Consider the following 25,688-nt stretch of genomic DNA (forward strand, 5'->3'; position numbering starts at 1 on the left):
CCATGGCAACAGTGGGCTGCTGATAGGGTGCACACCCCCAAGTTTGCCACAGTCCTCACATTCACTGTTTCATATCATCTACCCATTTAGGTCACCCACATGGTCCCTGTGGGCATTGGGCTTGAGACCTCTGAGCTTCTGGTCTAGAGTGAGGAGAGCACAGGTACTGAAATTCCCAGCCTCATTCTTCCATCTCCATCGGGCTCTAGCAGCAAAGAGTCCTGAGAACCAGAAGGGACACTGTGGACAGGGCAGTAGAGGCTCAGCTACAACCTGCATGGACCCATGTAACAGTAAAGCGCATGGGCTTTGAAGCCAGAACTGCCACTTACTAGCCCCGGGCCTCAGTTTTCTCAACTGTAAATCAGGGGAAATATAGCATTCACCATCATAGGGTTCTACAGAGGTGATGTGTTTAGATGGTGCTGAACACATAGTAGGTACTCAATAAATAGGAGCTACTGAGCTCATAATTTCTTGTCTGCAATTTCAAATTCCCAGAAGTCCTGAAATCTAAAAGTTTCTTCATAATTCATTTTGACCACAAAACCTAACTTGGCCTGAACTCATTTAACAGCAAAGCCTGACCTGAATGGAGGTGAGGCTATTGACTGTCTTTATTCATCTCCCCTAGCGTGAATATTCATGCCTTTTACTGCAGAAATGTGAATGCGTTTGCTTACATGGTGCTGCCCCAGCCTCTGCTGGGCTGCTATGTAATAGGTGATCTATGTTACATTTGAAATTCTGAAAAGTTCTGAATTCTGGAGCACTTCTGGCCCAAGGGACTGGGACCTGCATGGCAAAGACCATGGTGACAGAGATGAAGCCCCAGCCTGTCTGTCTGACACTGCATAAGGCCATGCAATTGCAAGCACAGCACCAGGCACCCGCAGTGGAAGAAAGCCCTGACATCCTCGGAAGATCAGTCCTCCACCAGGCCAGAAAGATGGGAGTGTACAAGCGAAACTAAGTTCCTCTCCAGAAACAAAAGAGCTGCAGTGCTCCCTGCACACCTGAACTCAAGGGATGAGAATCCCACCAGCCAGGGCAGCCTTAGCAGACTGGATCTGGGAGCCTTGGCCTGGGCCCCTATCTCCTGAGCAAGGGTTTGCCACAAGCTGGAGAGAAGCATCAAAACCTGCCAGGGATGCCCCACAGGCCCACAGGCCAAGCGGGCCCAGCACTCCAAATGCTTAAACATTTGTCCCAAATCTGAGAAGACTGTCCAGGCCCCTCCCTCCCTCAGAGCTTATCGAGGATTCCCATCTGCCCAAGCAAAACACAGCTGCAGGAGGGTGACAGCCCAGCTGCAGGTACAGCTCCTGTTTGCCCATCCAGACCCTTTGTTGTATAATAAAGAATTTTTCCTTTTTCTTTGGTCCCTGGGAGAGAGACCACATCCTTGGAATTTCCTGAGTAATATGAGTATCTTTATTATTCATGAGCCCCTGTTATCATAACCGAGTTTATGGAGTTTATGCTAATGATTGAGATGACTCAGGATGGGGGCTGGTCACCAGAAAGATCCACCATGTGATTAAGGGTCCAGCCCATCAACTCCAGGAAGGGAAGCAGGGAGGGGTTGCTGGAGATGGAGTTCAAGCACCTGCTAATGATTTGATCAATCATGCCTACACAATGAACCTCCAGCAAAAACTCTGGCCACCAGGCTCAAGTGAGTTTCCTGGTTAATGATCACCTTTATGTGCCAGGAGGGCCTTTATTCCACAGAATCAGGCGGGCATAGAAACTCTGCATTCAAGACCCTCCCAGACCTTGCCCTTGGTGCCTCTTCCTTTGGCTGGTCCTGATTGTATCCTTTACAATAATATTACAATCCTCAATGATAGCATTTTCCTGAGTTCTGCAAGTAGTGCTAGTGAATTATCAAACATGAAAGGGTCATAGGAATCCTGAATCTGTAGCCAGCAGGTCAGAAGTGAGGCTAGTCTGGGGAGCTAGCATAGTGGGGGCAGTCTTGCTGGGGACCGTGGTGTTGATGCCAGCTCTGGGTGGACAGCACCAGAACTGTACTGCAGTGCACCAGGTGGTATCAGAACACCCGCTCTTTGCGTTGATTTGACTTCCAGCGGCAGACTGTCAGTCCCCCACCCATATCCCCCTGAGCTATGCCAGACGTCACCTGAAACTTTAGTTACACAGCACATGTTGGTGGCTTCTTTCCTCAAATACTTGCTTTGATAGGTGGAGAAGGCTGGACCTTCTGGGAGGTGTGCATGCTCAAGAGTGACCAGAAACCAGCAATGGGTGGGAGCTGATGAATGAATGCCACAGCCATCGGGCTGCGCTGAGGCGTGCTCTACACAGTCTCTCAGACATCCTGGCAGGACTGGATCCCAGGTGCCCACAGTGGTCGCCTGCTCATCATCACTCCCTTCATTGGCTTTCCTGTCTTACTTCTCCTGTCTTACCTCTCCATTCTCCCTGGGGTCACCTCCCAGATAAACTACTTGTGCCCAAATCTTCATCTTAAGAATTGCTTTGGAAGAAACCAAATTAAGGCCTCTGCCATTCCTGGGGCTCTGAGTCCTTTAGCTCCACAACTGACCTCCTAATAATCTCCCATCTTGATAAGTCATTTGGACTTGCAGTCAACCTGTTCCTCTGGGCGATCACTTTTCTACCATTATATAATAATCTTGCTTGGTCCACAGCCAAGCCCAAATCATGGGTGTGCCTAGGGACTCAGGCCTGGCTAACCAGAGTATTTCATTCTCTGACATGGCAGTTAGTAGAGGGATGAGTCTATAAACCTTGCTGAGCCGATTATAGTCCCTTTTGAGTTTTAGAGGAGCTATTGGAAAGGAGTTCTCTCTACCCCTGGAATCTTATGTAAGCTTCTGACCATCTCTCTCCATGTGGACAGAGCCTGACTGAGAATGAAGTTAGAAAAGATTCCTCGTGACTTGATCACCTGGATGCAGCCATGCCTGAAGCCTAACCACCTTGTACTTTCCAACTACATGAATCAATAGATTTCTACCACTATCCTCTTTCTTTCTTTCTTTCTTCAGCTAATTTGGGTTCTTGTTATTTATAATCAAAAGAACCTTTAATAATATGGAAATACTCATCTCTCTGACTTAGCCCATCTGCATTTTTAGACACAAAAATACTTGCTGTCTAAGTAATGGGTAAGAGACCCAGTCTGGCCAGGGCAGGGGGACTGAACAGGGGGCTATCAATGTGGGATTCTTTCAGCACAGGCCCCAGATAGCAGGGCTCAAGTAGAATCAGGGTCTTAGGAAATTCATCCTAAGATAATACGTGACCATTTACAGAAAGAAGGTTCAAGTCACCACACTAAGAGAAGCTCCAAGAAAAAGCCAAGGAATTAAGTGAAGGGTGGACTGGGAGGAATTCAAGACCACAGGAAACCTCCCCTGGGGGAAGCGACTGTGACTGAACGCAAAACCAGCCAGCAAAAAGGCAAACCAACCAAATGGGTTCCCCAGCTCACATCACTCTCAGAAGGCAGCATCAAGCCCGACTGTGAGGCAAGTGGCTCCGCAAACATGCCTTCCTGGCACACACATGCCTCGCGGCTCTTGGAGTTGCAGGTGGCCCAGGAGAGTGGCACTCTGCACAACTCACAGCTGGGATCCTGGCTGTATTGGTGGCTCACTGGCGTCTGCAGTGCGGTGGGATCTGTATGCTTTGTTCCTCGGGCAGCAGGCCTCCAGGTCCCCAGACGTTTGTCCTAAATACATGGATGGTGTTCACCTCACAGGCTTACTCTTCAGCTCACACCTTGCACTGAAAACATCTCCCGAAACCCAGGTTCCAAAGAGCCACCTCAGCCCTGGTCATTTTTTTTTTTTTTAGCAAAATTTCCTTTTCTTATTGCTTAATGAAGTATTCCTGTTGACTTCTCCACAAAGTCTGATTATTTCACAGAGATGGTCACGTTTCTCTTCATGCCAGCACAGTTTTTACTAAAAGCCCACAGTTGGCTCAACCACACAGGAATTCTCCAAATGACTTCCTTTTTCATCCTAAGTAGACCAGCCTCATTTTTCAGAGGAACCCGGAAAGAGCAGACGTCCTCCAGCCTGCCCTCACATCTCTCCAAGCATAGAAGACTCTGGTCCCTGGGGGAAGAGACGGTGGCCCTGGGGGTGCCACCTTCTCCAGCACCTGTTGGCTGAAGCCACCGGGGTGGGGGTGGGTGGCCACTGGCAGCAGGAGCCACCCTGGTCTGGAATCGGTCCAGCTCAGTCCTGAGAGCCTGAGGAAAGCTGTGGCCCAGGGCAGGACCACACTGTGACTTCCATGGGCCCCACGCACTGCTGACCCATGTGCCTATTCTTCCTTAAAAACAATATTAAAAATCACATTTTATGACTGCAATGGTATTCTTATGTCTATATTCTTTTTTTTCTTCTGATTTTAAAAGCAGTCAACCTAAAAACATTTCTTGGCTCCCTGGAAGTACTGTGAGCTCTAGGCCCTGGGCCAGAGGCCAACAATCATAGCCCCTGACTCAGCCCCAGGCTGACCCCATCTGTACAACCCCTGTACAACCCAGCAGGCAGGCCTCCTGGCCAGGCCCCGACCCCCACTTCCTTTGCTGAAGAGTCGGAATCCCTCAGCCACTGCCTCACCATGTGACAGGGCCAGTCCTGGGGCCAGGATCTGCCCCTCAGTTTATTCAAGAACAGCTAGGAATCATAACAACACAATGACGGCCTGAAGTCCAGGTACGTAAGCTCCGCTCAGAGCACTTTGGGTGGCAGTCTGTGCAGTTCAACAACTTGCTAGCTATGTGATTGCCGGTAAGTCAGTTTCCCCATCTGCAGAATGGACAAATGTTAGTGCCTCCCTCACAAGGACACCGTGAGGAATAAAGATATTAACACATGTGGCAGAATAGCCCAGCACCTGCCCATGGTGGCATCTCAGTGTTGGTTATTATGATTAATTAATCAATTGGTTCATCATAACAATTGATTATAATAATTGGATCAAGTAGGGGCTGCCCCAACTCTGCTTTCTCCTCTACCCTACAAGGAGTTGACCTTGGGCTGAGGACCCCTCAGTGTGAGCTGGTAGAGCAACATCAGAGCCCAAGCCTCCCCCTGCCATGGACTCAGCTGATGGGCTCTCCCAGACACTGCCTGCCACAGCTTCCCTTCCATAAGAGCAAACCAGAAGCCAACCCCACTCCTCCAAGCCTCTCACCACCCCTTGCCCTTCTCTCAAGGGCTCACCTCCCAGTCCTCTGGGCTGGGCCACGCAGGCTCTCTCCCGGTCCAGTGTGTCCCGGGGTTTACCTTCTCCCAGGCATGAATATAAAAATCCTTTCCACCACCTGCTACTTATTACATCATCTGGCTGCTACATTATTCTCAGTTACTGTTTTCTGAGGATTTAAACGTCTTCTCCCTCCTGCTCATTACTCCTGCAGCTCCATCCTGTGAAAAGAGGACTTTGAAGCCAGCAGCAGTTGGGTTTAATCCCATCTCCACAATTGACCAGCTATGTGACCTTGGGCAAGTCAATTAACCTCCCTGAGCCCTGCATTGTTAATCTGCCTGAAATTACGGAGACAGTCTTATTTCTTTAGCAGTAGGACTGCCTGCCAGAAAGAAACTGGGGGTTCTATTGAAGGGTAAAAATTTTGATAAACCCTTTGAGGTGAGGCAACACAGTCCCACCCCTGCCCCACGAGAGGCTGTGTGAAGAACTGGAGACAGCTGCCATGAACTGACCACCACCTTCTGCTCTGTGAGTGGAACGAGCAGGTTGAAGGCTCATGGTAAGGCGGTGGGGGAGTTCTCCAGAGCTTGGTGGTGGGAAAAGCAGGCGGGAAGAAGCCACAGACAGGAGAGAGGAGCCTGGGTGCCCCACAGCCCATCACAGCCCCCCTGCCCCTGCTGCCCCATCACCTCACCTGCCAGCCCTTTGCTCAACTTCCCCATTTGGGTGTAACCCTTCTCATCTCATCCCCCACCAAATGCCAGCCAAGGGGGACACCCAGACTGGGGGCATCTGGACCTACAGGTCCCTCCTCAGAATAATGTGTTCAGCTGCACAAAATAAAACACATAGGATCACAGAGGAAACCAGTTATACTGAAACACACCAAAATATCCAAACAATTTGGTAGTACAGAATATATGTGGTCCTTCATCACCACATTAGATAACAAGATTCAGTGGAAGCCCCCCCTAAATATTGCACTGTTGAAGGAGTGCATTTCAAGATTTCTGCAACCACTGTAGCATGATATGAAAACTGAGGTTTGCTGCTGGTGATGATGCCACAGGCTCCTTGCCCCACCCGCTACCTTGCTTGTTGCCCCCATTCATATTTGAAGGTCATGCTAAATGTCAGTTACAAGTTGGAGAAATAAAGATGTGACTCTCCCACATGGGTTCATGGGCCCCTTAAATTTTGTGGACTCCAAACCAGGAATCCTTGACCTAGATTCTCTGGTTTCCATGCCCACCCCCTACCAGCCACCTCATCTAGTTGGTCCACGAGCCCTGCTGACTTCACTTCTAGTTGAGGGCGTGTTCCCTGCATCCCTAATTCCCACTGCCCTGCACTGGGGTGGAGCCCCATCCTTTCTCACTTCCTGGCCACCTCTTCATCTCCAATCTTGCTTCACTTCCTCTGTACTACACCCTGAACCCTCATCCCAAAATGCAAACCTGACCATATCACCCTTTGCTCTGAATTTAATGACTCCCTATTTCCTGTATGGTAAAATCTCAAGACCACTGAGAAGCACTAAAACCCTCATCCAGCTCCACCTCATCTCTCAGTACTCCAAATCTCCTTAACTCTCCACCTTTCCACCCTTGAAGTTTCCAAAAGAGTATTCCAGAAGAATATGCCACCCCTCTAGACCTTTGCCCAGGCTGTTCCTTCCACTCAGAATGCCCTCGCCAAATTGTCCATCAAGCAAACTCATTTTTTTGCCAAGTCTCAGTTCAAATGATTCCTTCCCTATGCTCTGCCCTATGCACCCCCATCCCTGGGCAAACGTGGGTGCTCCGCCTGCAGGACTCTCACTGTACTAGGTACACAGAGGCCAACTCACCATTTTATAATTATTTGATGAGTCTGTCTCTCACATAACTGCAAACCTCAGAAAGGCAAAGACCAAGTTGTTTTGTCTGTGTTTTACCCAAACCGTCAGTGCCTGATGCCTGTGGGCCTTCAGTGGATGTTGGTTAAGTAAATGCATAAAAGATGAACGAAAAAAAAAAAGAATAAATAGGCTGTTGGTCCAGAATAGCTGGGAATGGGGTCAGTGGGAGCCAAAACTGACACTGTGCTATGACGATCACCATCTATTTCTTTTCTTTACTTTATTACTAAGGTTAGATTTCCCACTTCCTGGGAATGACAAGTCACGCCTATTGTGGTTAACGGAGCGTGCTGTAATTTCTTGAATTCAGCTCTCTAGTCTTTGAGGGATTCCCCCTGTTATATATACATACCTCAATTAGGGGGTGATTATTTCCTTTACCAAAAGGCTCCTCGCCTCGGTTTCATTAAATAGAGAGTTCTTCCAATGCGTGAAGAATGGGAATAGATTTATAGAAATTCAATTTACATTTGGCTTTTTAGGAACAGATGTCTTACGCAGCCAAGCCACCACTCTATCTGTCAGGCTGCCTGAAGTTATAGCTTACGGGCTCCCTTTCCTCCCTTCTGGCACACTCCCTGCCTAACCCCGTAAGACCCACATCTGTTGGAACTACTCTGGGCACCTGGCCATGTAATCTGATGGGCTTGTCTTGGAGTCCTCTGTGTCCACCTCCCTGAGTCATATGATGCGGCTGGCCATCCCACTCTTCATAAAACACTCAAAATCCTTGGCTCTCTGACCTTTGCCCACAATCTCTACCCACCCCACACTCGCCCCCAAGTTTCCAGATGTCTCTGTTCATCCAGCTTCTTGCTGGTTCTCTCCACATGGATGTCTCAAAGCAGGTGAGTGATGTGGCCATCACAAATAGTTTCCCCTTTGGTATCCTTGTGAGAGACACACCGTCCACCCATTCTTATAACCACTTCCCTCTTCCTGGTGCTGCAAATCCAATCCACCAGCTATAGGGAGTCCATCTCTGGAATCCACCCCAAGCTAATCCACCACTCTCCCACACCGCAAAACTCCGTGAGGGCTGGAACCGGCTGCTTCTGTTCACTACAACGCCCCAGTACTTATTCGCACAGCGCCCAGCATGTGATAGAAACATATGCTGAATGAGTGAATGAGTAAATGGACAGATTCCACTTTACAAATTGTAACACTGAGGCTCAGAGAAGAGAAGTGATTTGCCAAGGTCACCCAGCCGGGACTTAGCCCCTGGGTGGCTCCGGCACCCACATTCCCTCTGCTCTAAGCAGTGTTGGTAATGGTGCATCTTGCCTCACCGCCTGAGGCCCTCTGCCTTACCGGAAAGCACCGTGAAGATGGCTGCAAACGCGTTGAGCTTGAGCCCGTCGATGACATTGCTGGAATGGAAGAGCTCGAGACACATGAGGCTGAAGCCAACCACCAGCAGCAGGATATAGAGCACCTCGGAGACCACTGACAGCCACAGGACCCCTGCGTGACAGAGGCAGAGAGGCCATGAGACAAGGGAGCAGCAGGGTAGACCCCCCGTGTGCACTCCACCCCTTACCCTTTGGTTGAGGGGTCAAGTCGTTTTAGAGAAGATCTCAGTTCTGGGGCGGGTCCTGACTAGGTGAGGTGATCATGGCCACCCAGGACTGGCTCAGGAAACAGTGAGCCACTCCAGGGGGCGGTTACTGGTCTAGGCAACTGCTAGGTGGGCCCATTCAGATGAGAGGGAAGAACTTCTATCTTATGGCTGGACAAGAGGCTCTTTCTCACCCTTGTGGTGGCTGCTACTGAGGGCCACTTTATGGCTGGGGGCCACCTGCTTTGGATGGAGCTGACGCTGTAGCTACTAAACAAAGCAACGGAAAGGTGACATCATTAGGCCCCTGAGGTTGCCTATTCTGGACTTCTTTTTAGATGAGATAAATTTCCTATGGTTAAGCTGGTCAGTGTGACATTCTCTGTTTCCTGCAGCTATGAGCTTCCCAGTTCATACACATATCCTGCGGGCTCTCAAGGGACACCTACATTTTTGTCTGCCCTATACCCTACTCTACTTTTACTAGAAACCACCACAGCTTCAACCTCATGGTTCTCCCAGGAGCTGCCGTGTTCTGGGGCAGGCCTCTCCTCCAGGGCACAGCTGATTGGGCAAATATGATCGTGTGACCTAGAATTGGCCAATCCAAGCCCTTCTTAGGAAGCTGTGTTTGGAACCACTGAAGCAGACAGGGAGAGAGGCTCAGCTGAGGGTCCGAGCATTCTGGCAGTGCAAGCACCTGGTTCCAGCTGTTCCTGAAGGCCCCCTGCAGCCTGCCCTTCCAGTGTTTTGACTGTTCAAATCTTCTTTGTATTCCCTGAGATAGCACAGCTCCCTTTTACCCCAAATGTGTCCAAAATGGGTTGCCAACAGTTGCCACCTAATTTAGGTGGCATCTTCTGTTTCTCCCCTCCCTTATTATTCCCCCTTCTTCCTACACACCTTTTATTTGGAGAGCCCCTTCCCTCTCTCAGCCTATGCAGTTCAATTGCAGCTGACCCACAGCCTGGCTCCATATCGGACACATGACTCATATCTGGCCAATCAGTGTTCCATCCCATGTGCCCTTGAGTCTAGTCATTTGGTCAGGATTAGAGTCTGACCTATAAACTCTATGCCTCAGTTTCTTCACCTATAAAATGGAGATAATAATAATGCCTATTTCATAGTATTGTTGCCCTGGTGAGGATTCAATTACACAGCAATGTAAAGAGCTTGTGCTTAGCATTTAGTAAGAACTCAATTCATGTGCATTATTTTCATTGGGGAGAACATCGTGGGCACTGGAAATGGAGCCCAGGGGCCCTTGAGAGAGAGCAAGGCTAGAGACACTCAGGGGTGAGAAACGAAATTGTGGGAGCAGGTGAGATTTCTGAAAAAAAGGATGGAGAGTAAAACATGTAACACATCCATGAGATTTACCTCCCTAACCACATTAACCATAGGGTTTGAGCAAGGCCCACAATTTAGAGAAGGGACTCTGGACCAGGCCTGGCCAGCCAGAGATAGATGTGTCACCCAAGTCAGCCACAGGACTTTTGCTGGAATAATTAGGGTCTGAGGTTGAAAGGATGGGAGAATGGAACTGACTAAGTCACCAAGTACCAAGGGCCTTCCAAGAGCAGAGCCAATGCCAGGAAGGTAGAGACATTGTTTGAGCCCCTAGATCCAGCCATGCCTGAAGCTGAAAGTTACTTGTTCTTTCAATCACATGAACCAATTAATTCCTTGTGTTTGCCTAGACCAATTTGTGGTGCAATTTCTGTCACTTACAACCTTTAGCCTTTTGTTCTCTGAAGCTGTCAGATGTGCCCTTCCTACCTCTCTGCCTTTACACAAATTGTTCGGTCCACCTGGAATGTCCTAAGGACATCCAACATATACTGTTTAGTGAATGAAGCAAACAAACAGCAAATTTTGAGTCCCTATCTGCTTCCTGACAAAGTATCCATATTCTGAAACACCCACTATCATTCCTAACACAACGGGCTTTTACAGCTGTAAAGAATTTTTTCTTTTTTGGTACAAAAATATAACATCTCCTGGGCAATCCCCATGGATTTCTATAAGAGAATAATGTGCTCTTGGCAGGCTGCATGTTGTTAAAACATCCCCTGGCACCACATACTCGTAGCCTCCAAGGCCTTCCACTGGCCCAAGGCCCACCAGGCAGCAGGGAGGAGGGGTAAGCTGGGCCATGCTAGCAGGGTGGCTGCCCCCAGGGAGGCCTGGCCTCCCTCCCAGCAGCCTTCACCTCCAGCTGCTGTTGCCCTGCCTGTAGGTGGAGGCCGCCCCTCACCATGTGAGGCTTACTGACTCAGCTGCCCCCCCGCCCCTGGCACCGCCCCCACTCCTCTGGAGATGCTCTTATCCCTGTCCACGTGGGCTCAGGGCCAGGTTTCCACCCACCGGCCCCCACCATGAGGAGGGCCTAGATGTGCCCCTTCAGATGGGAGAGGGGATAGGGCATGGGGAGTCAGGATGCTCCAGAAGTAAGCTAGCCATGGAGAAACAAGTCTCTGGTATCTCAGCCACCTAACTGGGATGACTTAGGCTTCTTCTTCTTGCCAGATTTATTTCCCTGTATTCCTACTAAGCCCAAAGCATCTGTCTGAAAGTCTCAGCCCACCCAAGCCATGGAAATTAAGAACAGTAAGAAGAAAAGGAATTGTTGGTGTTGTTACATAATAGTAAGTGACAAACCGTCACAACAAGGGCCAACAGTTAATAGGTGCTCATCATGAGCCCAGCCACGCTGGCCAAGTTGGTGCTCCACCCACTCTCCTGGCATCTCTTGTTAGCCACTCTGTCTTTGTAGGATTGTCCTTGGGCAAATGGAGTCCATTCTGCCCGTCTTCATTCAGAAAGTGCCCAGGAACTTCCATTTCCCTCTCTGCACTGTCCTCAACCAGTGGCAGTGGTCCTGCCTTATGGCTCTGGCTGAGACAACCCTGGGATGTGATCCACCTGCAAAGCCCCTGCAGGTTCATGGCTGAAGCTGGCCCTGGCCTGACATTTTTCCCAGTTCACCTTCTTCCCTTCCCACCCAGCTTCCCCCAGTTCCCCCTCCACTCTCTCCTGGCACATTTCCATTATATAAGACTTGCACGTGAATCCTCATATCAGGGTCTACTTGTAGGGAATCTGACCTCAGACACTAGTTTCACATTATCTCCCTAAATTCTCCTAATAACTTTGCAAGGTAGCGATCTCACACCCATTTTACACAGGAGCAAATGTAGGTTCGGAGGGATTAAGCACTGGTCTATACAGCTAAACAGTGGTATATTCTGGGTTCGAACCCAGACCTCTCTGACTGTAGGAACCATCATGGACAGGGAGGTTGTAAGCTGGCAGGACAGAGTGGCCACTCTGAAATTGTATCATGCGCCCCTCATGGGCTGGTCACAGTAGCCTGTCCACCTGTGGAGGCGTAGGCTTCCCTGACCTTCCCTCTGATCGACACATTCTCCAACACCCCAAACAATTCCTGAGTGAGAATCCCTCCAAGAGGATGGCCACAAGTGGGATGGGGAGCCTTTGGTTCTCAGCATCCCTGAGGCCAGCTGGCCCCAGGTGCCATGGGGAAGGAGGTCACAGGGAAGAGCAGATGGGTCTTGAGGATGCTGAAAACCAGACTGGGTAAGGTGGGCTTGACCCGGGCTGCGGAGGTGAGTGTGGTCCTGAAGGTTTTAGCGGGGGAAAGCAGTGTGCCAGGGGGCCCACGCTGAGAGCACGCATGGATGGGGGCCTGCCCGAGGCTTTCACTGCACTCCATGCAAAAGATGATGGTGGCCTGAGCTGTGGCAATGGTGGGGGTGAGGACCAGTGGGGAACTGGATAACTCCTGAGGGGTGGGCTCAGCGTACTGCTGACCCATGAGTGTGGTGGCAGAGGAGAGGGAGGAGTCCAGAGTGAGGCCGTTTCCAGCTTGGGCAACTGAGCAGATGGTGACGCACTTCAGTGAGAACGGGCTGATGCCAAGGCAGGAAAGTGGCGAGGCCACTCCTGCACTTGCAGAGTCTCCCCTAGATGCAGGGCCTCCAGTGGGGATACCCAGGCAGCAGTTGGAGCTCAGACACAGATGTGGGCACTGGCAAGACATAGGCACTCACCAAATACTTGCTATGATTGTCCAAGAGATGGTAGCCAGAGGCATGGGAGCAGATGAGATGGTGTAAAAAGCATGTGGAACTAAAGAGAAAAGGGTGGGAGGTGGAATCCACAGGAAGGGGAGGGGCTGTGAAGGTGGAGTGACAGTGCATGTCCCACCCACCCTGCCCACAGCACTTCGTGCACACTGCCACCTGCCAGCACCTGCTCCTGTCTGCCCTGGTGCTAGGCCTTGCCACCAGAGCCCACCCCTGACCTTCACTCACTTCTGCTGCCATTGGACTGCTGGGGATTGACCCCACCCTGCCCTTGAGCCCCGCAGCAGCCCTCAACCACTGCCTGATGTGAGCTGGTGAGGAGTAAGTACTGGGGTAACACTGGGGGATACTATCTCCACATCATGCTACGTGTGTCAAACCACAACATTAAATTGTCTGAATCAAAGAGTGAAAAAGCTATTCACTTTTCCATTATTTTTAAAATTCTTACCCATCAATCAAAAGAGTCTCTGTTTGGTGCTAATGTATCCTTAACACCTTTCTAACATGTGTTAATTGTTTAAAACAGTGAGAGGGCTCAGAAATTTCAATAGATCTAGGCCGACTTGAAGAACATTTTAAGTCACCTTCTGTGCTGGTGATTTGCCGTTGCCCCAACCCCTCCCCTTCCCAGGCCATTGCTCTCTGTTCTGCTCTGCCCTGTCCTGTGCCCCAGGGGGCCTGGCTCCTTAGAACCACATCACTGTCTCCATGGCCCTCAGGTCAGCAATGGGGGACACCAGCTGGAAACGGGTGGGGGGGGAGGCGCTAAACTCCCTCCTCCCTCTGTCTTGAGCCACTTCTCTGGCAGCAGCTTCATCTTCTTGCTCATGACTACAGCTCCTGAAGTTCATTGCCACAGAGGCAGCTCTTACAGGCTCCAGAACACTATTCCCACCCTTTCGTCTTCCCACTCAAAGCTGGTAACAGCTCCCCTCTGCTACCAGCCTTTGAGGACCTCAGATTTTCTCAGCCCTTCCTATGCCTCGGTAAGGAGTTCATTAAAGTGCCCTCGCTGGAAACATTTGGGGGATTCTGTATCCTGCAGGAAACCCCAACACATCACTTTTTATGGCAAGGATCCAATTAGAGTTGTGACTGAAGCCAGCGGACTCCGTGCAGCTCCTGACCAGTGTCAGCACTTGGGAACCTCTGCTTCCCACTTGGACCTCACCCCAGACTTACTGAGTCAGAAACTCCAAGAGTGGGACCCACCTATGTCTTAACGGGCCCTCCAGGTGACACTGATGCACACTCAAATGTGAGCAATGCTGATCTAAAGTTCCTTTTAAATATATGTTTAAAAAAAGGGAGTTGACTTCAGCAAAAACTGTGTCCATGCTAGTTGGCAGATGTTGGCATCTGGCAAATAGAGAGAAGGTGGAATGGGAATAATGACACAATTGGAATCATTGCATAATGTCCGCCTACCATCAGTGTCACTATTATTATTAGTGTTATAGAATACACACATGTGCGCATAAAGGAAATTGGAAAGGACAGTGGGCTGGCAGCCTCGGGGTGGTGGTGGTGCAGGGAGGACAGAAGGTCTTGCCTTGGTACCTCCAGGAAAGAAGACAATCATGGAGATGATTGTTCCGAGTCTCTGAAACTTGCCACTAATGACTAGATTTGCAGTGGAGAACTGGTGACCTCCTGGGGCAGAAGAAATGAAATGATTTCTCATCAGGTGAGGGGCCTGTGGGGTGACAGCTAATCCTGTTAGCTGTATTTTTTGCCTTTTTTTAAGAACAGTTCGTGACGCCAACTCTGACCCTCCATCGATGGAATCATTGGGTTTGCAAGAACAATTCCCTTTCGCCCTAGATCCCTCCCTTGCAAAGACAGTTTCCAGGGCCACCATCCTGGCTGGGTGGAAAACCATGGGTGGGAACTGTCTTGGATATGTGACCTTGTCTGGGGGCCTCACCCTTCCATTCCTTGGTTCCCTCACTTGAAAAATGGACATAATAGACTTGTCATGAACATTAAGTGGGACAATATCTATATGTCACACAAGCCTGACACAAAGTAGTCAAGACAGCTAAGTATTATTATTATTATTTCCTAATAAGTATAATTATGAGCAATTAGAATAATTATAAAAGGTGGTGAGGAGTAGGGATGACAAGTACAGACCTGGGTCAGGCCACCTAGGCTGACACTTAGCTCTGCCAGGTAGTAGCTAGGAAACTGTCAGCAATATGCTCCTTTTGCACCCGTTTTCTTGCTTGTGAGTCAGGGATAGACACAGAACCTGCTTCACAGATTGTAATGAGGAGAAAGTGAGTTACTGATGAGTAAAGTGCTCAGGGCACTGCCTGGCACATAGCAAGTGTTACATAAGCTTTAGCTGTTACTATTATTCTTGTCATTGTTATTCCCAGGGGATGTAGCCAAGGAGTAGGCAGCCTGTAACAAGTATATCGCAGCCACTGGACAAATAAAACCCTTATGGGGAGCAGAGGGGAATTGTTGCAAAATCACATGAAATCCCAAGAAGAAATATTTCAAAAGAAAACATTCCCCCCAACACATCCATCAGTTTGATATGTCAAATCAATAAGTCATGGTGTAGTGGCCACCAGATATGCAATTGGTGACAGGTCCCCTGAAACACAGCATGTTAAATCATGTAAATGACACGGGCAGGGACCTCTGAGGCTGGAAGGTTCTGTGACAGCTGCTGTTTGCAAAATGTCAATACTGGAAACTCAGCAGCAGCGATGCAGTGGATCTGGGAGGAGAAGGCCAGAGACCTCGGAGAACCATAGGGAGGGAACTCAGGGCTCACTGAGCCCCCAGCCCTTCATCTGCAGAGGAGAAGTTAGCCTGGAGAGGAATTAAGATGTGCTATGTCACAAAGTAGGTGGAGGGCAGGGGCCAGGCCTTCCACTAGCAGGTTGCCTGATGTCGCATTCCTGGTAAGTGGGGTGGTTCTATCCAAGGCACAGGGACTGAGGTTTTGGGTACAGGGGCTGCCTTGAAGAGGAGCTGCAGTGAAATGGACAGGTGCTGGCTGTACTGCATGCCAGCAGCCCAGCCCTGAGTTCCAGCCCTGACACTCTGGGACCTCTGGAAGGCCCTTGTGCCTCTGTGGGCCTCAGTTTCCCTCCTGGTAAAACAAGTGGGTTCTCAAAAAAGCTGCCAACAGGCCAAATCCAACCCACAAAAATGTCTTGTTTGGCCCACACAGTATTTTAAAAATATCTGAATTCATTATCAACATTTAAAAATAGGAGACTTTACATAAAAATCCAAATTTCTGGATTCGTTGGCAAAATGAGTGAATGTAACAGTACTGGACCCGCATCCCCACACGATAATGAGTGTGGGGCTGAGCTGGAACTGCTCCGTTCAAACAGGGCATGTCCTTCTGGGTCAGTGCAGACCCCACCTGTTCCCCTTCACCCCTTCGTGGTTCCTGCCTAGCTCTGCTGTGCAGCCCTCCATATGATGATGTCTGATGTCATTTCTATCCCTGACACTAGGCAGCGATGCAGCATTTTAAGAGCCTGTGGGGTGCTCCCTGGTACCTACATGTAGGAGTGGAATATCCAGCACACTGTTACGCAGCTTGCTCAGGGACAGGGGAGCTAGGGAGGTTCTAGCAAACACCACATTACCCCTCACATGGGGGTGCCAATTTTCAGAGTTAGATGAAAAAGAAAGGCATTCAGCTCTAAAAATATGCTCAGATTGATTTAACTAAGCCAAAAGCATGGATCTGAGAGCTATTCCCAAGAGTTGTCTTGTCCACCCAAGCCCCACATCCTTTCTGAGAGACCTGAAAGGGCCATTGTGTTGCCCAAGGTCATGACACTGGGATTGTTCCTTTAATGAGCCAGACAGAACCGTTTATGCTTTGACTGTGTTTCAAGGTGGACGCCATCAGTGGCCACTTTTGTGGGATGTGCGAAACTGTTGGGTAACAGAGGGCTTGGGAAGAGAATGCCACTCAAATGCCAATCAGTGTGCTGCTCTGGAAACCCAGGTCCTGGGCGGGCCTCTTTCCTGTGTCAACATCTTTTCTAGAACTATCCTTTTCTAAGAGCCTCACTATTCAAAGCAGGGTCCACAAGCCGGCAGTCACAGCCCTTGGGAGCCTATGGGAAATGCAGAATCTCAGGCTCACTGATCTGTATTTTATCCAGGTCCCCAGTTGGTCTGGATGCATGTCCAAGTAGGAGTAGCACTGCTGGAGAGGATGAAGTTCAAATGCCTTTGTGCGGCATTTGGTGCCCTTGACAAGTGGGTCCCATGCAGCCCTGCACACTCCACCCTCAGCCCTGGCTGCGTGCGTCCTCAGCAAGGCTCCGGCCCTTGGCATATTGTGAGTCCTCTTCTAGGGGCAGCTGAATAATGGCCTCTGAGAAAATAGCCACTTCCTAACCTCCAGACCCTGTCAATGTGTTACCTGATATGGCAGAGGGACCTAGCAGGTGTGATTGTGATTGTGATCTTCAGATGAAGACATTATCCTGGACTATTTGGATGGTCCCAGTGTAATCACAAGGGTCCTTATTAGAAGGAGGCAGGAGGGTCAGAGTCAGGAATAGGAGATGTGACAATAGAAGCAGAGGTCAGATATGGGGCCATAAGCCAAGGAATGCAGGCAGCCTCTAGAAGCTAGAAAAGGCAAGGAAACAGGTTCTCCCTGGGAGCTTCCAGAAAAGAACACATTCCTGCCAACACTTTGATTTTAGCCCCATAAGGCTCATGTCAGGATTCTGATCCCCAGAAGTGTAAGATAATAAATCCACATTGCTTTAAGCCATTGAGTTTGTGCTAATTCATTACAGCAGCAATAAGAAACCAATATGCCTTCTTTCTTCATTCAAGATCACCTCCTCCAAGAAACCTTTTTTGACTACCCCAACCCCTGCTGTGGACCCCAGACAGACTTCAGCAAAGAAAGCTTCTCCAGCCTTCCAAGTAGATGCCTCACTGAGGTGGAAAGAACCTGGACTTGGGGGTCAAGACAATCTGGATTTGACCTTCACCCTTCCTAACCTCTGAGCCTCAGTCTCTGTGGCTATAAAACAGAGTCAATACCACCAATCTCACATGCTTTCTGGGCAAGTTAAATGAGATCATGGCTGTAAAATCCCCCAGTCTAGATCCTGGCACATTGTAGGACCTCATTAAATGGTGGGGTATCAAACTGACAAGCTGGGCCCAGAGAAATGAGTGCTTCTCCTCCAAGCTCACAAATGGACAAACTAGTTTATCATTGGAATGGATTTTGACAATGCCTTATTGCCCCCAGAGTTCCACAAGCCTCCAGTCCCTGTCAATTTCCAAATGAGTCTGGCAGACATGCCCTTTAGAAGTGGCTCTGTTGGAATCTGGGGACAGTCAGTGAGCATTTGAGATATGTCATGGTGACCTTGGCCTTTAGCATCAGGCAACATGATTTTTCTTTCTCTTTAGGATCCAGAAGTTGGCCTTGAAAATAAGCTCTGGCCCACACAGGCTGGCACCTGAGGAGGAGGCTGTATGAGGAGTATAGTGGGAAGAACTTAGACGTCCAAAGTTGAGTCCTCGCCCCAGCCCCATACCGGCCCCCACCATCTGGGGCAAGTCTGCTCACATCTCTGGGCCTCCCCTTCTCCCATCTCTAAAATGGGGTATTGGGGCCACTGTGACCCCTGACAGGTAGGACAAAGTGGGTCGGAACTTGCAAACTGGCCTGGAGACACATTTCTGAGATGTTTTCTGTTTCCTGGTTTCCTCTCTTTCTCTTGCTCTCCGCCTCTCTGTCTCTCTCTCTCTCTTGGTATATATGGTACTTTAAAATTCTTGAATTAGAAAAATTACAAGAAAATTGAGACTCTCTTGGAAATGTAGCAGACCAGGGCCACATTCCCACTTGAAGACCATGGCTGGAGCTGGCAGAAGCCGCTCCCTGCAAGTGTGGGCAGGTGGTGCTCCCCAGTTTGCCACAGTCCCCACTTCCCCCACTCCCATAATTTCCTGCCATGGAGGCTGCGCTACAGCCCAAGGAATGTGGGCAGGTTCTGTACAATGAGAGGGAAGAGGTGAGAGGGAAGAAAAAGCCAGGCAGTGTGCAGTCAGTGGACAGAGAAGGGCAGGTCTTGGGGTAGAGGCGGCATGGGATGCTGGGAAGGGCACATTGCCAGAGGATCTCCCAGACACCCGCTAGTTCCTACTCCAGCTGCCACAGTGGACAGGTGGTACCCTCAAAAACATATCTGCAAACATAAAATGCAGCTGGTTGCTGCAGAGCAAAGGAAAGGAAAACCTTACCTGCTGTGTGAGGTAGTAGTGTGCCCAGCAGCTACAGGCACAGCCTGGGAGCCAGACCCAGGCACACCCCAGCTCTGCTACTGACCTGCTGTGTGGCTGAGCAAGTTACTTTACTCTCTGAGCCTCAGTTTCCTCAGAGGGTGATTATGAGAATTAAATGAAACATGACAGAGGCATAACCCAGGCTCAGCTCATGGTAAACCTCAACACACACTAGTTGTCCCCATTTAACAGATGGGAACATGGAGGCTTGGAAAGACGCTGAAGAAAGAACTCATCGTCTCCAGCACAACAGAGCCAGGCTGGTGGGTGGTGAGAAGTACAGTCAAGTGGGTGATCTGGATTCAACATGTCCTCAGGACCGCCAGACGAGGTGCATTCCAGCCTTCCGCCCTATGCCTCCTTGTGGTCCCCTGCTGAATCCAGGGTCCACTGTGGCCCTGATGACATCCTGACTTGCCCTTCTGGATCCTGATCTCTAAAGTAAGTGTCCCTCCTCCCCTAGCCTCACCTGAAAAGTAGTGGTCACTGCACCAAACAAATTTCCCAAGCCCAGACTCTGTGTCAAGTACTGAGAGGGATGCAGAGGAGAACAGAACTTGGATCTAGCCATCCAGGAACCCAAAATTAAACCTGAGGGGTGAGACACACACCCCATAACGACGACCACGTATGCATCACCCAAGAAGCACTAAGCACCACACGGGGTCTCGGCAAATAGAAACTCATGTCATCTCCATACCACCCTACAACTTCTGTGCTGTCAGTTTCTCCAAGTTATGAATGAGAGGAAACCGAGGCACAGAGAGGTTAATTACCCAGACCAGGGTCATAGATAGTAAAAGGCAGAGCTGGGATTCAAAGGCCAGCCAGCCCAACTTCCCCTGCATGACTGGCATCAAGTCGCCACGTGGTAATGGAAGAAAGGCCACTGCCTGCTGCTCTTGGGGGGCCTGGTGGGTTCCTTCCAGCAAGCCCTTGAGACTGGCACTACAGCTTTCATGTTACAGGTGAGGACACTGAGACAGAGGGGGAAAGCGATTTTTCCAAGGTCCCACAGCATTGGCAAGGGAGTCAGGAGCCCAGCTCTGAGTCCCCCTCCAGCTCTCTGCAGGGGTTCTGCAACCCTTCTGGGCCATGGCCACCCATGGCATCTGATGAAGCCTAAAGACCCTTTCTCTGAATAATGTTTCTAAATGCTTAAAACAAACATACACAGGATTGCAAAGGAAACCAATTATATTCAAATGGAGTTGTCAAGACAGTTTTTAAAAACCAGATATATATAACATTAACTTACATGCTTCTTTATTAATGCGTGAAATAACAGGATCAAGTGCAAGTCTATTAACTTCCATAACTTCCAAGGAGAGAGGAAGGAAGTGTTATTTTCAAGATCTCTGCAAACACTGTAATGTGTTATGAAAATTCTGTGATTCCGATTGGCAACCAAGTGTCAAGTGGGGCTAGGACTCCATGCATCATGGAGGGAAATGCTAACTGCCAGTTAGAGGCTAGTGAGGTAACATTTTGCCACCCAAGTTCTTGGAATCCTGAATCTGTCCATTGACGCCTTGGGAATTTCCAGGTTAAGAATCTGCCTGAGATAGTGGTTCTCAAATTCATAAGAGCTTGTTAAAATGTATCTTCCTGTGCTGGCTCCCAGGGAAGCTGATGCCATAGATGGGGGAAAAGGCTGGGAACTGCATTTTGAATAAAGCACCCAGATTGTTCCCATGCGTGGGCCATATTTTGAGAAAGAGGTACTTACATCAACAAATGTAAGTACCATCAAGTCTCTCCCTCGTTGCAAGTTTCCGGAGGTTTCCTACTGCACCAGGAATAAACCCCAACTCTCCACTTGGTTTTTTGAGGCCCCATCAGGGTGTCCAAGCCACTGTTATACCTTTGTTGCCCACTCCCCCCACCACACTCCAGCCTCCTCAGGGCCTTTGCACTTGCTGTGCCCTCTGTCCAGAGGGCTTCTTCCCCAGCTTGGTTGACTGCTTCCTACTCCATCTAAAATAGCCACTATCCCCAACACACATAGTCACTTTCTAGCGTCATCCGGTCTTGTCATGTTTTGAAATGATGTCACCACTGGTTTCCTTGTGTGTACTCTGCTCGCCTCCATAATGAGTGCTCTGCGCAGGCAGGGCTTGCACCTGGCTGGTTCAGCACTTCCTCCGAGCACAGTGTCTAGCACTGGCATAGGAGTTGCTCAGCAAATATTTGTTGAATGAATGAATGAAGAAATGATACAAGCGAAGAGGAGGAGGAGACAGCCAGACTCCTTCAGCAGCAAAGAAGGGAGGAAACTGCTCCAAGGAGGAAGGAGTCGCTTCTGTAAATGCCACCCAAAGGTCAAGGGGAGTGCGGGGAGAACCCTGAGAAAAAGCCATGGGCTTTGGAGATTTGGATCCTCTGGTGGCATTTCAGGGGAGGGAGGCAGATTCTTCAGAGGGGCAGATGCCATGGGGAATCTGACTTCCAGAGCAGGGTGGTGAGGCTGGTGGTGTAGACCTCATGGGTACTGATAATGAGAACCAGTTCAGTGCAGAGGAGGCACAAAGAGGGGCAGCTGGTTTGGGAACTTGATCATCCATATTCATCAATGACTCACTCATTATTCATTTCAGTGGAGAGGGACAAGGGGGCACAAGAGCAAGATGCTGGAGCCTGGCAGAGTGGGTTCAGATCCTACCTCCACTGTCTACCAGCTGTGTGGTAGGGAGCAAGTCATTTAAATCTTGCTGGGCCTCAGTTTCCTCATCTGTAAAACAGAATGCCAACAATGCCCACACTGAGGATCGCAGTGAGGATTCAGTGACCCATGTGGAAACAGGGTCTGGTACCCAGTGAGCGCCCAGCAGGTATAAACCTGTATTTCCTAGTTGCATGCTGGAGCTGGAGGGCTGACCCACAAGGCCCTGCAATGTGTACCTGGGAGCTGAAGAGACAGACCAGCAACGCAGTGAGGCCCTTTCATGAGCTTGCTCAGCAGGGCTGGGGGTACCGAGAAGGGACCAGCCTGGGCCAGGGTGGGGAGTGTCCAGAGCTTCTGGGAGATGTGCTGCCTCCAATAGGTCTTGAAGGATGAGAGGGGTCCAGGAAAGGCCAGCCAAACCAAGGAACAGGAGTTAGGACTGCAGGCATGGCTGGACCACAGAGGCCCAGTGGTGCTGGGCTGGACCTGGGCAGACGAGGTTACTTATCCCAGGGCAACAGGGGTTGTGGGGGCCTCCAGCCAGGAAAGTGATCAAACCAGGGCACCTGAAAGTTCATGCTGGCTGCCCTGCGGAGAGAGGAGGAAGGGGCGGGCCTGGAGTCAATGCTGACCCGTGGGGAGACTATTGCAGGGGCCCAGGGGGCACGGGTGGGAACCATGGCGGAGGCAGGGGCAGAGAGTTCAGCCCTGGAGGACTCCAAGGTCAGGTTGGTCTGACACAAGTACCCCAAGGACAAGTACCTAAGGTGGCTGCCAAACTGCCGCCCGACTCCGTCAGCCCTTTTTCCTGCCCCTCCATCACACTGATGGTCAGGTGGAGCCTATTCACAGTGAGTAGGGGAGGGGACTTCAGCTGCTGGAGGGATAGTAGCCTCACAGCCAGAATGAGCCACAGGGGACCAACTCCTACAGAGCAGGCAGGAGTTCAGGGCTCGGTGGACAGACCACAGCACTGACCCTTCTCCCCGTACTCCCATGTTTGGGAGCCCCAGCCCCAGGAGGACAGGGACCTTCTGAGGTCCCCACAAAGCCCCTCTAAGTGTGCCTTCCAGCTGGCTCAGCACTCACTCACCTGACAGTCAGCAGCTACCCATACAATGGCTTTAACTCCTTCTCACCTCCTACCCTCCTGCACCTTGCTCACTTCCTTCTAGTCAAAGTGGCCTGCCTGCTGACCTGAAATGTGCCTGGCACACTCTCACCTCAGGACCTTTGCACTTACCATCCCCCCTGCCTGAAATGCTCTTCCGCTGGATCTCCCTCCCCTCCTCTAAGTTTTGCGTGTCTTCCTCGATCCCACTATTAAATTTGCCAATGCTCCTCCCCAGTACTCCCCAGCCCCCTTCCCTTTTCATTTTTTTCCTAACATTTATCACCATTCAGCAGCTTAAAGTATTTTTCTAGAATGTATATCAAATCTCCCTCCTTTAAGCTCTTCAATGCTCCAGTGTTTCCCATCACATTCAAAATAAAGTCCAAGTTCCTTTCAGGACCCCAAGTGATCTGTCCCCCAACACGCACCTGTCCAGCCTTATCTCCCTTCCTCTTTGAGCCTCTTTTCCATCCACAAACGTGCAAAATTCACTCCTACATCAGGACCTTTGCACATACTTTCCTCTACCTTTGAAAGAAAAAACAAGCACAAGAAATCTCTTACTTTCCTCCTAAGGAAAAGCACAGGTGCAATAAGAAATGGGAACTGACACTCTGCTCCCATGTCAGGAAGACAACAGTATGTGGTGGCCACCACCGCCGTCCAGAGGGCCCCCATCCAGGATGAAGGGAGAGGCTGAAGTTGGGCTCTGGCTGGCTGGCAGCAGTGCACACCCAGGGTTGTCAGATCGCCCAACTTTTCAAAAGAAGCCAGAAATCCTGATTTCTATGTGAAATCTCACCATGTTGAAACATCAGCAATGAATTCTAATGTTTTGAACACCATGTGAGCCAATAAACACAGCCAAGTGGTGGTGGGGCCCTGGGACACCAATGTACAACCTTTGGCAGGACTCAGAAACCTAACGTAACTGAGTCCACCCCACCACATTTTTCAGAGGGCAAAAATTCACCCCAGAATGGGAATAAGAATTGAACAAGGTCATGCAGCTTCTAGCAGCACATTAGGTTCCAACCCAGGACTTCTGGTTCTTAACAACAGACATTTCCTTAACCCCTATTATGTACCAGGCTAGACCACACAAAGGGGAAAACGCCATTCAAGTTCATGTCAGCATCTTTAAGTCATGGACCAGGTAAGGACAAAAATGTTTGTGGGCAGAAATCTCTTAGGGCTATCTGCAAGGGTGCATGAAGGGCTACTCTGGCATGAAGGACAGACTTCTTCTCACTGAGTACAACATTCACCTTGGCGGGGGAAAAAGTAATGACTTCTGCCCAGAGTGTCCCTTGTACTCTGAATCTCTGTTTTAGAGCCCTGAAGCCACACAGCATCTTTTCTTTTGCCCTCCCTCTTCCCCCCTACCACCTCGGTCAAAAGGATCCTGGTTTTATCAGTCTAGCCACAGAGTCTAAAAATATCTAGACTCACCAACTACAAGAGTTTCTTCTCTCATCGGGGAGGCACCCACAAAGCTTTTGCCAATATAAATGGCATTTCCTTTGGTATTTTTAAAGATCAGAGAATCCAAGAGAATATGCAAGCTGGACGAAGCCTTTGAGATCACAGCTCCCAAATGCCTTATGTTTCACATTTAGAAAAAAGGTTTTGTTTTTTTTTAAATTTTATTTTGGTATCATTAATCTATAATTACATGAAGGACATCACGTTTACTAGGCTCCCCCCTTCACCAAGTCCCCCCCTCATCTCCGTTCACAGTCACTGTCCATCAACATAGTAAGATGCTGTAGAATCACTATTTGTCTTCTCTGTGTTGCGCAGCCCTCCCCGTGCCCCCCCCCACACTATACATGCTAATCGTAATGCCCCCTTTCTTTTTTTCCCACCCTTATCCCTCCCTTCCCACCCATCCTCCGCAGTCCCTTTTCCTTTGGTAACTATTAGTCCATTCTTGGGTTCTGTGCTTCTGCTACTGTTTTGTTCCTTCAGTTTTCTTTTGTTCTTATGCTCCACATATGAGTGAAATTATTTGGTACTTGTCTTTCTCCGCCTGGCTTATTTCACTGAGCATAATACCCTCTAGCTCCATCCAGGTTGTTGCGAATGGTAGGATTTGTTTTTTTCTTATAGCTGAGTAATATTCCATTGTGTATATGTACCACATCTTCTTTATCCATTCATCTACTGATGGACACTTAGGTTGCTTCCATATCTTGGCTATTGTAAATAGTGCTGCAATAAGCATAGGGGTGCATCTGTCTTTTTCAAACTGGAGTGCTGCATTCTTGGGGTAAATTCCTAGCAGTAGAATTCCTGGCTCAAATGGTATTTCTATTTTGAGCATTTTGAGGAACCTCCATACTGTGTTCCACAATGGTTGAACTAGTTTACATTCCCACCAGCAGTGTAGGAGGGTTCCTCTTTCTCCACAACCTTGCCAACATTTGCTATTGTTTGTCTTTTGGATGGTAGCCATCCTTACTGGTGTGAGGTGATATCTCATTGTGGTTTTAATTTGCATTTCTCTGATGACAAGTGATGTGGAGCATCTTTTTATGTGTCTGTTGGCCATCTGAATTTCTTCTTTAGAGAACTGTCTATTCAGCTCCTCTGCCCATTTTTTAATTGGATTATTTGCTTTTTGTTTGTTGAGGTCTGTGAGCTCTTTACATATTTTGGATGTCAACCCTTTATCGGATCTGTCATTTATGAATATATTCTCCCATACTGTAGGATACCTTTTTGTTCTATTGATGGTGTCCTTTGCTGTACAGAAGCTTTTCAGCTTGATATAGTCCCATTTGTTCATTTTTGCATTC

At 49.4% G+C, this 25,688-nt stretch overlaps 1 protein-coding gene across 12 annotated transcripts in view; it reads right to left on the reverse strand.

Annotated features, from left to right (window-relative positions):
• GSG1L (GSG1 like) overlaps positions 1-25,688 on the reverse strand; it is a 225,638-nt gene that overhangs the window by 79,996 nt on the left and 119,954 nt on the right. For 10 of the 12 annotated variants that reach the window (XR_008992155.1, XR_008992154.1, XR_008992158.1 and 7 more), the window contains one exon: positions 8,438-8,590. The exons of the other annotated variants lie outside the window; for them this stretch is intronic. Coding sequence is in view for 5 of the 10 variants with exons in the window: in XM_057487081.1 (XP_057343064.1) it covers positions 8,438-8,590 (153 nt within the window). In the remaining 5 variants the exon portion in view is untranslated. The remainder of the gene's footprint in view (positions 1-8,437; positions 8,591-25,688) is intronic. 12 annotated transcript variants of the gene reach the window in all.

This window comes from Manis pentadactyla, chromosome 10 (genome assembly GCF_030020395.1).
Source record: "Manis pentadactyla isolate mManPen7 chromosome 10, mManPen7.hap1, whole genome shotgun sequence".
Lineage (NCBI taxonomy): Eukaryota > Metazoa > Chordata > Mammalia > Pholidota > Manidae > Manis > Manis pentadactyla.